An 18,702-nucleotide genomic window follows, 5' to 3' on the forward strand; every position below is an offset into this window, starting at 1 on the left:
CAATTACTATTTTGACTATACAATAGAATAAATTTCAATTTTTTTATAAATAAAAGTAATGAATATTTTAAAATTTGTTTTCTTGGTTCGATTTTTTTTTCAAGGATTTCTTTGATTTTTATTTTATTTTAAAATTTCAAATATTTTCTTATTTCTTTGAACTTTATATCTTCTAAATTTAACATTTAAAATTTATGATTTTTTAAGAATTTCAAAGATTTTTTTTTATTTCTTTGAATTTTTTTATCTTCAAAATTTAACATAAAAAATTAAAATTTATGATTTTTTAATTTTTTAAAAATTTCAAAATTTTTTTTTATTTCTTTGAATTTTTTTATCTTCGAAATTTAACATTTAAAATTAAAATTTTTTTTTTTTTTAATTTTTTTAAATTTTTTAAAAAATTTTTTTAAATTTTTTTTCTTTGAAATTTCATAAAAAATTAAAATTTATGATTTTTTAATTTTTTAAAAATTTCAAAATTTTTTTTTATTTCTTTGAATTTTTTTATCTTCGAAATTTAACATAAAAATTAAAATTTATTATTTTTTAAATTTTTTAAAAATTTCAAAAAATTATTTTCTTATTTTTTTATCTTCGAAATTTAACATAAAAATTAAAATTTATTATTTTTTAATTTTTTTAAAAATTTCAAATTATTTTTTTTTAATTCCTTTGAATTTTATTATCTTCGAAATTTAAGTTTTAAAATTAATTTTTTTGTTTTTTTTAGATTTTCTATATGATAAACGGCTCAAATTTTTAAATTAATGAGAAGTATCAAATTGAAAAATGTCAATAAACAACATTGAGGAGTACAAATTCGTAAAAATCGCCATTCCCGCTAATTCAAGTTGTTTTGGAAGTCCAGAAAAAAGAAATTTAGCATTTTTCTTGCATTTCTGGCTTAAAAATCCCCGTAAAATGTCTCTTTCGAGTTTATTACCTGCTCCAACGAACACTGTATGGGATCGTGACAATGAAAAACCCGCAGCTAAACCTTCTTCCGCTTTAATTCAAGTAAAAAGCTCTGCTCCTCCCTATGGATCTCGACGTGGTTGGATCCCGAGAAACGAATCCGATTATGGAGATGGCGGCGCATTCCCCGAAATTCACGTCGCGCAATATCCTTTGGGACTCGGAGCTCCCGAAAATGCGCATAAAAAGTCAAATGCCATTGCCGTGCGATTAGATGCCAAGGGAAAAGTCAAATACGATGCGATTGCGAGACAAGGACATGGAAAAGATAAAATCGTGTACACGAATATCAATCAATTGTTGCCAGCTGAAGTTTTGAACGAAGATGCGGAAGAATTGCAAACGCCTGATGACGAAACAATTAACGATACAACGGAAAAAACGAGACTCGCCTTGGAAAAATTGACAAATCAGAAGATTTCGGCGGCGTTACCTGTTCGTGCGGCGGAAAAACAAGCTCCGGCTCAGTACATTCGTTATCGGCCGACACAACAAGGCGATGCTTTTAATTCGGGAGCGAAGGAACGTGTAATTCGTATGGTTGAAGCGCAAGTTGATCCGCTTGAGCCTCCAAGATTCAAAATTAACAAGAAAATTCCTCGAGGACCTCCATCGCCGCCTGCGCCTGTTTTGCATTCGCCATCGCGCAAAGTTACGGTAAAAGAGCAAAAAGAATGGAAAATCCCTCCGTGCATCAGTAATTGGAAAAATGCCAAAGGTTACACGATCCCGTTAGATAAACGTCTCGCTGCCGACGGAAGAGGCTTGCAACAAGTTCATATCAACGAAAAATTCGCAAAAATGGCAGAAGCTCTATTCATTGCTGACAGAAAAGCTCGTGAAGCTGTCGAAGCTCGTGCCCAGCTCGAGAAAAAATTAGCACAAAGGAAAAGGAGAAAAAAAGACGCTCTTCGACAATTGGCTCAAAAAGCTCGCGATGAACGTGCCGGCATCCGAAATACGGCTCACGACGAAGCAGGAACCTCCGCCGAAGCTCGCGAACGTGACGAAATCCGTAACGAACGACATCGCGATCGGGCTCGTGATCGAAATTTGGCTCGTGCTGCACCCGATAAGCGTTCAAAACTCCAACGAGAACGCGAACGAGACATTTCCGAGCAAATCGCCTTGGGAATGCCCGCGAAAACGAATATGGGCGGCGAAGCGCAATTCGATCAACGTTTATTCAATACGACAAAAGGCATGGATTCGGGATATGGCGACGACGAAGCTTACAATGTTTATGACAAACCATGGCGTGAATCAGGCAGTTTGGCAAATCATTTGTACAGACCAAGCAAATCGTTGGATCAAGATAATTACGGCGAAGATTTGGAACGAATTGTTAACACGAATCGTTTTGTGCCAGATAAGGAGTTTAGCGGAACAGACAGATCGGCACAAGCAGCGAGACAAGGACCCGTTCAATTCGAGAAGGAGGAGGATCCATTCGGGTTGGATCAATTCTTGAATGCCGCTAAAAAAGCTCCCAAACGGAAGGAGGAGGAAAAGAGATCAGATAAAGATAAGAAAAGACGTAGAGATTAAAATAATTTTCAGTTTTTGACGAAAATCCATTAAAAAAACAAAAATAAAGTTTAATTGATAAATAATAGTCTTTATTTTATTCACTTTTTTTGTTATTTATAATAATGTTCAATAATATTGTTTAGCAAGTTCTCTTCTTTTTTCTTTCTTATTTAGATATTTTTTCTTTTTCTTTCTGCAAATTATTCCGAAAATACTGATTTTTTGATCTACTTTTGATTTTTTGTCTGTTTATGTTTAGTTATTATCATCATTGAACTCAACTCTATTGCACTACAATTATATTTTTTTATATTCGAAGAAGAAGAAGAATGAAATGACGAAGAGATTTTTTATTGTGATTTTGTGAGAAAGTTGTCCAATATTTCATGATCATATTTTCTAAAAAAAATATTTTTTGTTCAAAAAATTCAAGTCTTGGAAAAAAAATTAATTTTTAAATTAATTTCTTTTTTTTAATTAATTTTAATTTTAATAATTTTTTTTTAAATTTTAATTTTTCACTCATTTTAACAAAAAAAATTTTTTTGAGTTTTTTAAACAAATATTAAAAATTTTCAAGAATTTTTTTTATTATTTTTTTTTTTTTTAAAAAAAAAAATAAATTTTTTATTTATTAAAAAAATTATTCACTAATTTATATGAAAATTTTTTAATATTAATTTTTTAAACAAAAATTGTGTAAATATTTTCTAAAATTTTTATTTTTTATTAAAAAAAATTTTGTTTTACTCATTTTTTAAAAAAAAAATTAATTTTAAATTTTTATAATAATTTTCGTATTTTTATTTTGTTTTTGATTTACAAAAACTCGTATTTTGTTTTTTAAATTTTTAAAAAATTTAAAAAAAAAATTTTTGATTTTTCTAAAAAAAAAATTAAAATAAAAAATTTTCATAAAATCGTATTTCATAACTTTTTAACCAAATAAAAAATAAAAAAAAAGTTTTTTTGAGGAAAATCTATTAGATTCTTGAAAAAAATTAAATTTTTATAATTTTTAAAGAAATAATTGGACAACTTTCTCACAAAATCGCAATTCAGTCATAAATACAAAATAATTTTAAAATTTAAAAATGTCTGCTTTAAAAGTAGTTTTTTGGTTTAGATTCGTAATAAAAAATAAGTATAAATGCAACTTAAACAGGTATGCGCAGTGCGTTTAAATATAAATAATTGAATATTGGAGACTTCTTAAGTAACTAATTTCTTCATTGCTTATGCTACATAATATAATATAGTTGCCTTAAATAAATATATTTAGTTTTTTGTTTTGTTTTATTCGCATTTAGTATTCGATAGAAACAAGACAGGAACATAATTTAACTCCAAATTGATCAAAGTAGGATGGAAAATTCATGTTGATTCTATCTAAAATTATTAATCTCATTGTTTTTCATAGAGAGACAGTATTTAGTTTGTGTGTGTTTATGTTTGAATGATTCTTGAAGATGATCTTCGCGAATCCAAATGCGTGTGATTTTTAAGTTTGGTATAGTTTTTTATGTTTTCATATGATATTTATTCAAATTATTAGTTTTTTTGTTTAATAAAGTATATAGGATTAAATATCATTTTTTTTTGTTATAAGTACTCTTTTTATAATATTTTTCGTGCAATATGTTTATTTTTGTTTGTTTATTATGGCAATATGGCAAATCATTTCAAAATAAGTTGTGTACTTAAATTCGAGACTTAATTTCTAATTTTATTTAGTTTTACGGGAAAAGTTTATAAAATAATTTTGACATGAAATTTTTAATTTTTTATAAATTTTTTATTTCCTCAATATTTAAATTTTATAAAAAAATTCAGAAATTTTTTTTTTAATAATTTGAGTTTTAATTTTTTATTAATTCTTTAAAAATTTTAATTTTTTATTTTAAAAAATTTTTTGCATTAATTTTTTTGATTTTTTTTTTTTGAATTTTAAAAATTAAAAAAATATTTTTTTTTAAATCTTTTAGAAATAAAATAATTAATTATTAATTTTTAAATTATTTTTTTTTTTAATTTTTTTTTTTTTAATTTTTAAAAATTTTTTGTCAAAATTATTTTATAAACTTTTACCAATTTGTTAATTAATTTTTTTTTCGCAATAACGTAAAATACTGTTAAATATTTAGAATTTATTCCAATTACGCGGATTAAAAATATTCGTAAAAAAAAACTGAAAATCACTGGAAGAACTTCCTTGTTTTTTGTTTGTTTATTTATCTCATTTTTTTTTCTTGTCAAAAACCACACACTAATAAAAAATTTAATATTTTAATTCGTTCGCTAACTAATTCAATCGCTAAAAAAAAGTATTTATAAAAATTTGGTGTCTCTATAATAAAATTTTCCGATTTTTTGCTTTTTTTTCGCGTGTGAGTTTTATACTTACCAACTTGCTAAAGAAAAACCTTTTTAAATCATGTTGGCAACTGCCGATGTATCCATATGTAAGATGAGTGTTCGAAGGAATGCCATTTCCTTTCGTGCGTTCTCCAAAATGACACGCGGATCGTCGGAAATGCATCGCAAAATGTTTGGCGCAAAAACCATCGCCAAATTCGAAGAATCCATTTTTGTGTTGGCAACCACTTCGGGTTGAGCAAATTGTTGTAAGAAGTGAATCAAGTAAGTAAGGACCTGAAAATTTAATTTTTTTTAAATTTTTCTCATGAAAATTATTTTTTTTTGCTCTTACCAATTTGTGTGATTTTGGTAATTTTTCCACAATTTTCATTGCTTCCTTCGGATCTTCCGTTTGTACGCATTCTTCGTACAAATTTTCCGATATAAGAGGGTTATAAAGTTCACGATACCATAATTTTAGTAAGCTAGCAGGCGTGTGAGCATCTAAAAAAGTTAAAAATTTGTCGTTAAAAGTTGAAAAAAGCAAGAAAATGATCAAAAATGTACCCATTGTTCCTGTATCTTCGGGCCATTCCCATCGATCGAGCATCTGTTTGTACACAGCAACTTCTTCAGCATCAGCTGGCACACGAAAAATGCCTTCAGTTTGGAAACCATTCAGTTTCAGGACCTAAAATTAATTGAAAATCATGAAAAAAAAATTTTTTAAAGGAAAATTTTTGAATTTTTACCTGTTTCGATAATGTAACTTGAATCCATGGCAACTTTCGTTCCGGAAATCGTTGCTTTTGTAACTCCATTACTTCTTTTATTGTATTGCCAAACATACTGTCACGGAAAATTTGTTCCTGTTTTGATGAAAAAATAAAAATTATAAAATTTTTTGATAAATTCTTAATTTTTTTAAATTTTATGAAAATTTTTTATTAAAGTATTGACGAAGATTATAAAATTTTTCATAAAATTCTCAATTTTTTTAAATTTTTAGTCTCAAAATTTAAAATTTTTATTTAAAAATGATAAAAATTGAGATTTTATGAAAAATTTTTTAAACTTGCAATACTAAAAAGTTCAAAATCAACGAAATTTTCTTACCCTTGCAGTATTAATCTCATCTTCAGACGGTTTCTTCGCTTGTTTCTTGCCTGCACTCCCAATTCTATCCAATCGACGACATGCAATTGTCGCGTAATGCGAAATCTGAACATGCGTTGGCCATTTGTTGATTTCCTGAAAAGCTGCTGAAAATTGTTGATCACGATGGCGATTCATGTAACCAAGCAAAGCAGGTTGAAACGTTGGCGATGGCGGAATAAATGAAAGGCAAATCGCTAATAACTCCCAACCGCGTATCAGGGAGTCTCTACTCGGATTTTCCGTCGTTTGACGACACAATTGCACGTAGAGTTCATCACGAAGTCTAAAAAAAATTTTTTTTTTGAGAATTTTTTGTTTAAAAAAATTTAAAAATTAAAACTTACTGTGCCTGTGCAAGCGTCATTGTGATAATATCGGAAGCAACAGAGTTCAAAGTCATTCCGGGACGAGCTTTACGATCTCCCATGTAGATTTGAACCAATTTGAAAAGCTCGATTGCCATCTTTTTGCCTGCTTTTTCACGTGCGATGGGTAACGACAACATTGGTCGACTTATTGCATCAGGGGTCCAACTTAACATGTCACGAACAGATGACTAAAATTCAATTTTCATGAGAAAAAATGTTGAAAAAGTCAAAAAATATCGAAAAATCTTACTTTTTTTCTGAAAATCCCCTTCGAATGGAGATTCAAATTATCTTGGGCAAACTTTTCGATGTCACACTCCTTCATTAAAGCCATTTCCGCGATCTTTTCGGGACTATGGAAGGTCATATTCTCTTGGAATTTTTGTAATAACGTCGCTTTAGCTTGTTGCGGTAACGGAGGTTGTTGCATAGCAGCTGCCTGTTGTTGCTGAAGTTGTGCAGGATGCATAAAATTCTTGTCTTTCGGTTGAGATCTGCTCGTTCCCGTTGCAATTTGTCCCGAATTTGAGTGAATTGGTCGCGTAAACGAATTTCCATCGAAGGGATAATTTTTGTAAAGCGATTGCGTTGAATATGGCTCTTCTTTTGACTGTTGCTGCGCCGCATTTTGGGATCTTTGACTCGGATATTGGGGAATTGGGCGTTGAATTTGCGGCGGCGCGAATGGTTTGTTGTTTGGAAGTTGATTTGCCGGATGATTTTTCACGGGACTGTAAAGTTGACCTTGCATACTATCGAGTTTCGCATCGACTTCTTCAGAGCTAAAATTAAAAATTTCATAAAAAATTTCGAAAATCATGAAAAAATCTTAAAAAACTTACTGTTGGTCCTTTTTATCATTTCGTTTATCGATATTCGAGACGAAATTGTAATAAGAAGGTCCATAAGCTCCATATTCGTCGTACGGATAATGCGACAAATAATCTCCTCGCCCATCAGAATGATCAGAATCTTCATTGTCTGGTTCGTGTCCCGACAGAGAATGTTCCGAATGACTATCCGAATGATACGAATCCGAATCTAAGTTGTCGCCCGATCCATAACAACCCGATAATTTTGCTTGTTCCAATATGTAATGTTGTAACGGAAGCAGGTGATCTTGCATTTCCTATTAATTTAATGAAAAATTAATTTAAATTCATAAAAAATGGAAATATTTCCTTACCTGATCCCAATTGCTGTAAAGAGGAGAAATGTTGCCGTTGTCGTATTCGACGTCGCTGTGAAGCATCGTGGATGTCTTGCTCCGATGGCCTGTATTGTTTCCGCCCGTTGTACCCGACACACGTTCCAATGTTGATTGCGTCAAAACCTTATTGTGACGATCAACATTCTGCTTGGACAGATACTGAAATACGAAAAACGAATGTTTTATGAATGAATCCGGTGATTAATATTCATGTCACATCGTACGATAACGAGTTGTATGATTTGAGTAAAAATGCAGAGATGTGTTTAAAATAATTTTTTGAAAAAAAAAAAAAATAAATAAATAAATAAAAAAAAATTCAATTCATTTTTTTTTTTTGTAAAATTTCAAAAAATTTGAAATTATATTAAATTTGTAATATTCGATTTTTTTAATTGATTGAATTTATTTTTCTTTTTATTTATGTAAAAAAAAATAGTTTAAAGCAAATAAAATATTCAAAAACAAAAAAAAAATTCAAAAACGAGAATGAAAAATCCTTATTTTTGAATTTTGATTTTCTTTCAAATTTAAGAAAATTTAATTTTTAAATAAAAAAAATATTTTATGAAATTTTTCACTTTAATAGTTTACGAAACAAAAAAAGTAAATATAGGTATAAAAACATAAAAAAAATAAATAATTTTTTTTTCATCAAAAATGTATTGCGTTCCAAATTTTTTTATTTTTTTAAAAATTTATTTAATTTTTTATTATTTTTTTTAATAATTTTATTTTAATTTAATTTTTTTTTTCAATTTTTTTTATGAATAGTTAAAATTAAAATTTTTTAATTTTAAAAAGTTTAGTTTAAAAATGAAAAAAAAATTTATTTAAATTTTTATTTTCTCTCAATTTTAAGAAAATTTTATTTTTAATCAAAAAAAAATTTTTTAATATGTAATTTTATGAAATTTTATTTAGTTTTTGAAACAAAAAAAAAATAATCAAAATTATTAAAAAAAAAAATAAATTCTGTTTTTGTCAAAAATTTATTACGTTCAAAAAATTTTAATTTTTTTTCATTGGTTGAATTTTATTTTTTTTAATATTTAAAATTTAAAATTGAAAAAAATTAAATTGTTAAAAAAATAAAAAAAAAATTTTTTTTGCTCGAATATTAAAAAAAAATTTTGAAGCAAATTTCATTAAAAATTTTCAAAATTGGAAAAAATTCATTAAAAATTTTTCTCTAATTTTTTTTTAATTTAAAGTTTTAATGAATGAAAGAAATTCAATATCTTAAAAAAAATCTTTTTAGATGAACTTTTGATTAAATAAAAATTTAACATTTTTTTTCAACTAAAAAATGAAAAAATTAATTTTTTTGACTTTTTGAATATTTTTGATAAAAATTTAATGTTTTTCAATTAATTGAACCCCTTTAGAGCACATCTCTGACAATCAAGCAAAAAAAGGGGAATTCAAAAATTGATCGTTCTATGAATGAACGACATCGTATGTTAAAAAATTATCGTAACTCTTACCTTATTCGTCGGATTATTCGCTGCTGTACTTCCCTTTTGCAGCGAATTTCGATTTTGCTCCGCTTGCTGACTAGATTGTTTCCCATTATTCTTCGCATTGTTCATCGGGGGCATTGCTTGTAACAATTGTTGTTGTTTATTGTGCGCGGATAGAGCGCCGGGCGATTTGCGATGTCGTTCACCCGAAGATTTACCCAACGACGAATCCAATCTCTCCGACGACTTTTTCTTCGGATCTTGCCGTTGCTGCTGATAAAATTCCTTCTCCGAAACTCTTTGACTAGATTGCTTGTTGGAAAAGTTATGCGGCGCCTCGATAACCAATTGCGACGGACGAATTGCGCTTTTTCCCTGTGCAGCTGGCGGCGAAATCGGACTATGAGGACTTGAATCGCTCGAATGTTTGTTACGGGAATTTTGTGCGGCGCGTCTTCGACTTACGGGAGTATTTTCCACGGATTTAAAGTACTTTTCGTGCATCGAATCGTCACTTCCGAAGCTGCCGCGACGTTGGAGTGATGAAGGTTTCTGTTTTCGCGATCCCGAATGAGTTTTTGGGGCAACAGCTCGATCGCCGCCAAAGCTATCGGAGCGGGTAAGAGATCTTGAATGAGCATCTTGGGCATCTTCTAACATGTCGAAACTTTTGTGTTTTGAAACCATGCCTCCGTCGCGCGATTTTGAATCGTAATTCGCGTTATTTCGCTTCTTTGACAACGATGGATGTTGTTGCATCATGTGCGATGTCGGCGAATGATGTTTTTCTGTTGGCGTCGAGACAACTTGTGCTTGCGGTATCGAAATGTGCGGAATATTGTGCGAACTGGAGCTACTTTGTAACAGTCGGAAGTTCTCTGAGGGTCGATTTTTCGACTGATTGGCACTATTGATACGTAAACTACCTCCGCTTTCTTGCATTTTTCGTCCCCCATGAGCGCTACTCGACAAACTCGAGTCACTTGACTTGCCCGAATCGAAATATTTGTTATTTCTGCCCGCACTTCCTGTCGTACTCAAAGGATGTTGTTTCGAATATTTACTTCCGTCACTTTTATTTGTGCCTGACGTGCTAAAATCATCCGGAGCAGAAACGGGAGGCAAACGAAATGAGCTATATTGAAGGGTATGACGTCCCTGCGGAGACGCTAAATGATCACTATTTCGTTTGTCTTGCAACGACGAAGCGCCCAAACTCACACGAGAGTCCCGTGAGTTTGAATTTCGCTTCGACATGATGTCATCTTTGGTTTTATTATCGGATTTGCCTCGTCTTTCGACGACAGAAGTCGTTGACTGCTTGATCGTTTGCAATTTCGCCAACGGAATTATGTCACAATTTTCGGGACGATGCCAAACCGTTTTCTGCGACGCTACGTTGTAGTAATAAAATCGATTTGTATTTGTATCAAACAGTTCCCACCATTGCGATGCCGTTGTTCGTTTAATTTGAACACCCTGCGAAAAAAAAAATTTGCATTAATCCTCCGTAACGAATTCAAATCCGACGACGACTTACTTCAGGCTCATCCCAAACACATTCGCCTGTATTGAGATTGGCGAACATCCGTTCTCTACTTTTTGGCTCGATTATTTCTACCCACATATCGTTGGGGCCTTTATCACTGCAATGAAAAAAATAAAAAAAATTAAATTTGATTTCCTTCATTTTTTCATAAAAAATCAAATTCTTGCACAAAATTGCACTCAAGTATAAATAAATAAACAGCGCGCGAGCGATAACATAATAATAGTGACCTTCATACTTCATACACACAAAATATTGCGGAACTGACGAATTTTCACTTTAATAAACATGAAAAAATTAAAAATTTTGTAATGCACAACATATTTAGTACAACATATAGGCACGGAAGGCACACCCAATTTTCGTCTAAATATTCGAGTGTTTCCGCAATTTTCTTCTGTGTTTTTGTCTTTTTGTCGCAACTTACCTCTCAGAAGACATTTTTATGTAGTTTTTATTACTAAATTTAAGCTATTTCGCACTTAAAGACGCAAAAATCGGAAAGTTGTACGAACAGTCATTGTTTTTCTTGATTTACTTTTGACATTTCGGTGTTGCCAAATTTGTTAAGGTTTTACAATTGAGGGTTGTCAAATTCGTACAAGTTTGACAATACGGTGTTGTTAATGGAATTTTTAAAATTTATTTCAGTTAAAAAATCGAAAATGTAAAAAATTACTAAAATTTAACAAAAATAATTTATAAAATTTAAAAAAATAAATATTTTAGTATAAAAATTAGTTTTTTAAATCATTAATAATAATTTTATTTTAATTTTAATATTTATAATTTATTTAAAATTTATTTTTGTTAAAAAAATTAATATTTTACTTTAACAACTTTTCATTGAATATTTTTGACACAAATTTAAAAATATTGAAATTTTTCTAATATTAAATATATTTATTTATTTAATATCAATTGAAAATTAATTTTCAATTAAATCGATTAAATCGATTTAAATCGATTAAAATTTAAAAAAAATTAAAAATAAAATATTTTTTATTAAAAAATTTATAAAAATTAAAATAAAATAATTTAATTCTAAAATTTAATAATAAAATAAGATTTAATTTATTAAAAAATAAATAAATATTTTTTTAAATTAAAATTTAATTTAATTTAATTTAATAAAATAAGTTAATTTTTTTAAAATAATTAATAAAATAATTTTTAATGTAATAATAATTTAAAAATTTTTAAATAATTTTACAAATAAGAATAATAAATAAAATTTAAAAAAAAATAATTTAAATAATTTTTAATTAAAAAAAGTAATTTTTTAAATTATGAACTTTGTTTATTGAATTTGAATTTTTATTTAATTTAAATTATTAATTAAATTAAAATTTCTATTTGTGAGAAATCTTAAAATACATCTTCGATTTTTCATTTTTTTAAATTAGACAAAGATTCAAGAAAAAAACTGTCTGAAACTAAATTTCCGCGCCAAACTTCTTGTTTGAACTTCAAAGAAAGTTATCTGCTTATGAAATTTTGCAAACTTTTTTTTCTCGCTCCCTTAATTAAGAGCAAAAAAAAATTATTCGTCAAAATAATTATAAAGTACACATGCTCGTTTCTCCTGTTTGTTCCTTGTTAGTATGTAGGTAACATGCAAACATTATAATAATAAGACTCGATCTCTACACGAGAAAACTTATTTAAATAGAGAAAGTTTTATTTTTATTGAAAAGGATGCAACATTAGTGCATTATTAAAAATTTAAAAAATTCACCTTGAAATAAATTTTTTTTTTAATTATTTTTTATTTTTTTTCTTTTCAGCTTTTATCAAATAAGGGAATTAACGGACAGACAATAAAAAAGTTAAAACGAAAAACTTCAAAGAAAATCGCAAAAAAGTTCGTCAAAGTGAAAAGTTGTATCAAATTTAAAAGTGTTTAACTTCTGAAGGTATAAAGAAGAACTTCTTTTGTCTCCTTGTCTTTTATTTTAATTAATAAGACTTTTTTTTGTTCGCACAAAATTTCAAAGAAAAAATTCCTATTGATATTTTTATTTTGCATTATAATCACATTTGACCAAAATTCAAACGAATCGTATCAAATATCAATCGAACGAGGAAATTTAATTTTTTTTCCTCTCTTTAACGAGAGAGTCGTTAAATTCGTTAATTTTGCTTTGTTATTCAAGTTAAATATTTATCAGGTGAAAATCTGCTCATTTAACCGAAAATCCTTTTAACCGCCGAACTCATGTTAAAATTTAACATAAAAGCAGACGAGACAAGTAACAAATTTTTTTTTATTTAAACCGTAATAAATCTCATCGGAACAGAAAAAAAAATACTCAATAAAAACGTCAAAGTAATGGTCAATGAAAAGTAAAATTGAACTTATATTTGCACATGATTTGGAAATAAATTTTCATTGTGAGTGCACAAATAAAATAAAACTACAGTCACGAATTGATGTACGTTACATATGGATGAAAAATAATGTTTCGCAACAGAACTCGGGAGTATATTTGCAAATACCGTAATGTACATAATTCTTATGGAAAAAAAATTCAAAAATATTTTTCCATTAATTTTAAGATTTTTTTTAGCAATTATTTAGACAAATTTAAAATTATTTTTCATAAAATCAAAAAAAAAAAAAAATAAAAATTCATTAAAATAATTCATTCTCAAAAATTTTGTTAAAAATATTGAAAAAAAAAATTTTTATTCTTTTTAAATTTTTTAACAAAATTTTTGAGACTGAATTATTTTAATGAATTTTTAATTTTTTTTAATTTTTTTTTTAATTTTTTTTTTAATTTTTTAATTTTTTTTTAATTTTTAATAATTAAAAATTTGTGTAAATGATTGCTAAAAAAAAAAATCTAAAAATTTATGGAAAAATATTTTTAATTTTTTTTCTATAAGAATTATGTACTTTACGGTAATAGTCAAATATTGATAGACATGATGTCGATGATGATGACATCCAAATGGAAATAAAACTGCAAATCGAGGGAGAAATTGTTAAATTGAACTTAATCGACGTGGGAGTCATCTTTTCGCATTACTATTGACACAAAAATGTCGACACACACGGAAAAACAAAGAAACAGGAAAAAATGGGCAAACATAACTTAATAATAAAATTCGATGTTAAAACAGAAATTTATGAATGGAAATAAAATTAAATGGCAACGAGACACGAACCAGACACAAAAACATTTTTTTTTTTATTACAAAAGGGTTCAAAAAATCGACATTCCTTTTCAATTTATGTTGGAGTAACGAAAAGAACATTAGCATCAATTTTATTGCCGACTACCATTCAAGTGCAATTATTATTAACTGATTCATGTAATGTCTTGCCAAAGCCAGTTAAAATGCAATTTTCACAAAAAAAGGAGAAAAAAAACGCAAAATGTGAATTAAAAGTGAAACATAAATGCGTGCGATTTTTTCATTCATTCACTTTATTTAACGTTTTGCTTTTTTATTATTTTTTTTAGCTCAATTTAACATCAATTATATCTGAGTGTGTTGCTTCTGGGATAAAATGATTGATATTTCTGTAATATCTTTGAGGTCTTTTGTGCAACAAAATGATAAACTACTTGTGTTGGAGGTACAATGGAAGCTGAAGGACCTCCTGAAGAGTTTCGATAAAAATTTATAAAAAGGTAAAAAAAAATATTTTTAAGAGTTGGATTCTTTAGAAAATCTTCAATTTTTTTTCAATAGACAAAAAATTTTTTAAAATTTAAAAAAAAAAAAATTATCAAAATCTGAAAAAAAAAATTTAAGCTAAAATTCTCAAAAACTGAAAGGTTTTGAGAGCTGAGAAATTTAAAAAGTGAAAAAAAATCAAAAGCTGAGTGAAAAGTTAAAAACTGAAAAAATTTTAAAAGCTGAGTGAAAAGTTAAAAACTGAAAAAATTTCAAAAGCTGAGAGAAAAGTTAAAAACTGAAAAAAAATTCAAAAGCTGAGTGAAAAGTTAAAAACTGAAAAAAATTTCAAAAGCTGAGTGAAAAGTTAAAAACTAAAAAAAAAAATCAAAAGCTGAAAGAAAAGTTAAAAACTAAAAAAAATTTCAAAAGCTGAGTGAAAAGTTAAAAACTGAAAAAAAAAATCAAAAGCTGAGTGAAAAGTCAAAAACTAAAAAAATTTGAAAAGCTAAGTAAAAAGTTAAAAACTGAAAAAAAAAAAAGCTTCAAAAACTGAAAAAAAAATTAAAAAAATTTTAAAATAAACTTGAAAATCTGAAAAAAATTAAGAGCTGAAGAGCTTTAAAAACTAAAAACTTGACAAAAACTGAAAATTCTTCAAAAACTTCAGAAACAGACAGACCTTCATCTCCAATAAAAACGTGTAACACGCAACAAAACGCCGCAAATCCTTTCAATTATAGAGAAGAGAATATACTTGACTTTGCTCGAGGCAGTAAATCGTCAATGACTATGACATGATATTACTCTCTACGGATATGTTGATATGGCAAGCTGCAACTAACATATCAAGAGCAGCTTTTTTTTTAATGTTCTACTACTACTGAGCGCATTGCAGTAATGAAAAATGCAACATTTAAAATGTTACAATAATAATATTGAGAGGTTGTCAGTGTCAAAGAAGAATCGTCATGCAACCAACTCACACACATAAACGAAGGTAATTATATTTTGATGAATGTGAGAAATAATTTGTTTTTCTTCTGTAATTTTAACCGTCGGTCGTTGTCGTTCGTCGTCGTCGTGCGAGAATTGCATTTTATTTACAAATAAAATGTCGAAGCCCGCAGCAAGTAGATCATAATTGTAGCTATATGCATCCTCCATCATCATTGCGAATATTTCATTCAAGATTTCCTGCGTCATTTTTTTTTCAACTTTTGTTCTCATAACGTCTCTTTTGGTCTTGAAAAAGAACAACTGAAAAGAGAAAAAAAGTAACAATAATCATAAGTCTTAATTTTTTTACTTCTTTCTTGTAGGTATTCTCGCATTCGATCATCTAACACTAAAATTACTCGAAAAAAACATCAAAAAATATGCTGCCCGAGGCACGTGTTATTGTCCGAATATATGACTTCCAACTTTTTTTTTTATTTTTTCGGTATGTACATTAATCTTCATTTCTCTGAACTCAACTAAACTGAAATTCCTGTCTGCTGTTCGCCAAAAAATATTAAATATATGGTTTTGCAGTGAATCTCAGACCCGAAACACACCCTTTAATTAAATTTTTTCGTAAAAAACGAGGAATGAAGGACCATTTTCGTGCCATATTATTATTTATCAAGACGAAGCAAAAAAAAAAAAAAATGATCAAGCACAAGCGAAGAACAGGAAAAAAGGTCAAAAATTACGCTTGCTCGTTTAAAAATCGTCATAAATAGTCTTTTATGGCGAGATTAAGATCAAGTTCGCTACTGACACACGGCAATTATCTTATCCATCAACGTAATGGGAAAGAAAGAAAGAAGAAATGCTCACAAGTGACAACACAATTTTGCTTTTTGTGTTTATTTTAAATGTTTTTTTCGAGTTGTAATTGAAGGTGTTAAGCTAAAAAGATGTTTGTGAAAACAAATTTAAGTGAAAATATGAACAAGTTTTGTGATATTGTTAGTGCGGGTAGGCGGAAACACATTTCCGTTGGGCAAATTTTTTGAAGAATTTGAAAAATTTCAAGAAAGTTTAAACGATAAATTATTAAAAAAAAAATATTTAAAATTTTTTTTTATCAATTTCAGGTTTTTTGAAGGGATTAATTCATCCAAATTAAATTTTTTAAAAATTTTTAACTAAATTTAATTTTTTTTTTATTATTTTTAGGTTCATTGAAGACATTTCAAGAGAAAAATTAGAATTTGAGGGATTCAAACTTCATTTTTTTTATAAAATTTTTGGTACATCGAAGAAATTTGAGAAGAAAAATTCAATCTACGAAGGTAAGTTTTTTAAAAATTTTTAAAATTTGTAACCAAAAGTCATTTTTTCATATAATTTTAGGTCAATTGAAGGACTTTTGATCAAAGTTTCAGTTTAAGTCAAAAAAAAGCAATTCCTCAACCAAAAACTGCTTCTGCCTAACATTAGACATCAGAAAACCCTGAGAAATGGCATAAACAAAGCATCTTCATCGCATCCCATCATTAAATCTCGTCTCTAAAGCTCACACATTCTCCATCATCATCATCTGCAAAACAACACAAAATTTTAAAGCAAATATAATTACGGGAAAATTATTTATTGTTCACACACAAACAAGAAGACGACGCTCGTTGAATGCACACAAACAAGTAATTACAATTATTATTTAATGTTCCAGATTCAGATTGAAACTAGATTTCTGATGAAATTTATTTATACTCATGTGATTAACATAAAAGCCCTAAATTTTTTTCTTTCGTTGCAGAAATAAATAATTGCGCATTGAAAAGTGACGCGAAGCTAATTGTGAGAAGGAAAAAAAGAAGAAAAGAAAATTGAAAGTGCACTTTTCCCTTCAATATCTCCATCGGCATCTCTCTTTGAAGCGTTCGAGTGATCCATTTCTCACGAAAAATTTTTATTGGTATAAAATTTCGAAAAAAAAATTCAAAATTTTTCAAAAAATTTTCCTTTTATTTTTAGGTACAAACGATGAAACGTGAAGACCATCAAATATTTGGGAATCATTATAGACGAAGAATTGAATATGAAAGAAAATCTTAAAACTGTGATAAAAAAGACGACAAAGAAGGTTGGTTTTTTAATAAGACATAGAAATAAGATCGATAGAGAAACAAGACTGATGCTTTGTAAATCTCAATTTCGATTTTGAACAACGAGACTGATTTGAATGAATTACAAAAAGTGCAAAATCTGTGATATGTTGAAACAAACTTAATTATTGAGTGTCAAACAAAGAATAAACTTTAATGTGCTTCTCCTCACTTATAAATGTGTCAAAGGTCTCTTGCCTGATTATCTAAAAGTCAACATAGTACATGTCGGCGATGTTCAGCTCTATTCATTAAGGAGTAACAACCAATTAAGATCGTCAAGGAACCTTCAAAACAACTCAATATTTTACAAGGCATCATCACTGTTCAATGAATTATCGAAAACCTGTGACTCAAATTATTAACACAAAATAGTAAATGGAAAAAAATACAACAACAACACAAAGATGAGGATTTATTGTTTCTACAAAGGAAATCTGGACTACTTACTCAATTCAGTGCAATTACATTGAAAAGTTGTAATCTCCCAACACACTTCACCTGTTCCTATGTGTGTTTATTGCCTGGCAGGAATTCAATGAAACCACATTTCCAAAGCAATATATTAACAATTGTGTGTTGATTCGGATTCTGGACGATGTTGTATATTCAAATTCATCATTTTATAATATTACGCTTATGGAAGAGTATTTCGGTTTTGAATGGATGCATTGATGTGTGATTTTGAGGTTTCCTATTGAATCGCATATATGCCTCATCGTCGGTGTAAACAAACACAAAATTAATAATATTTCGAAGAATGACCTCAACGATGGATCGTATGGTATTTTATTTAAAATTATTTGTTGATGAATAGAGCTTATTATCGCTCAGCTCGGCATTTTTAAGAAGATTTTTCTGAATCTTTCGACGAGGGAGTGTTCGTTACATCATTTATTACGATTTATTTCTGAGAAGTTAAGAAAAGCAAATTCAGGGTCTCTCAAACTAAACAAGAAAAAAAAACTCGTGAATGATTGCGTGACTTTGTGGTTCTGTTCGTCAAAAAATTTCAACGAAAAAAAAAGAAAGAAAGGTAATGAACTTGTTGCCGTGCTTCGAAACACTTGTAGATGATGTTAGATTAGAAAAATAAGAAATAACAGCGAAGCTCGTGTATCTTAATTCATCTCGCGATCATCATAATGAAGTGAGTATTTTTTTGTTAGGAGGTCAAACACAATAGAAAATTACATCATTAACGTCGATAGCTATCAAATAAAAACTATCATTAGACAATTTTTTGGTACTTTTGACGATGGGCCATCACAAAAAAATTGAAACTAACGAAAAAAAAGTACCTGCAGCATTTTGTTAAAAAGTTGCGTGTGAACAGAAGCATAAAATTCAATGTTCAAAC

General features: G+C 28.3%; 2 protein-coding genes across 3 annotated transcripts; one reads left to right on the forward strand and one right to left on the reverse strand.

Annotated features, from left to right (window-relative positions):
* The first annotated feature begins 852 nt into the window (after positions 1-852).
* LOC134833198 (puff-specific protein Bx42) lies at positions 853-2,579 on the forward strand. The gene has a single exon (XM_063847437.1). It carries the CDS (start codon positions 925-927, stop codon positions 2,524-2,526), a length of 1,602 nt encoding a protein of 533 aa, XP_063703507.1. The 5' UTR covers positions 853-924; the 3' UTR covers positions 2,527-2,579.
* Positions 2,580-4,716: 2,137 nt separating this feature from the next.
* LOC134835759 (rho GTPase-activating protein 39) lies at positions 4,717-11,138 on the reverse strand. Of its 2 annotated transcripts, XM_063850704.1 has the most exons (13): positions 11,042-11,138; positions 10,606-10,711; positions 9,090-10,544; positions 7,579-7,761; positions 7,235-7,521; positions 6,643-7,174; positions 6,369-6,580; positions 5,983-6,307; positions 5,619-5,735; positions 5,434-5,557; positions 5,219-5,370; positions 4,913-5,160; positions 4,717-4,855 (listed from the first exon to the last, which is right to left on the reverse strand). In XM_063850704.1, exons 1-12 carry the CDS (start codon positions 11,053-11,055, stop codon positions 4,936-4,938), a joined length of 3,732 nt encoding a protein of 1,243 aa, XP_063706774.1. In that variant the 5' UTR covers positions 11,056-11,138; the 3' UTR covers positions 4,717-4,855; positions 4,913-4,935. The 2 variants fall into 2 exon arrangements, with proteins under 2 accessions (XP_063706774.1, XP_063706772.1); XM_063850702.1 differs by having other exon boundaries at positions 4,717-5,160.
* Positions 11,139-18,702: the final 7,564 nt, after the last annotated feature.

This window comes from Culicoides brevitarsis, chromosome 3 (assembly GCF_036172545.1).
Source record: "Culicoides brevitarsis isolate CSIRO-B50_1 chromosome 3, AGI_CSIRO_Cbre_v1, whole genome shotgun sequence".
Lineage (NCBI taxonomy): Eukaryota > Metazoa > Arthropoda > Insecta > Diptera > Ceratopogonidae > Culicoides > Culicoides brevitarsis.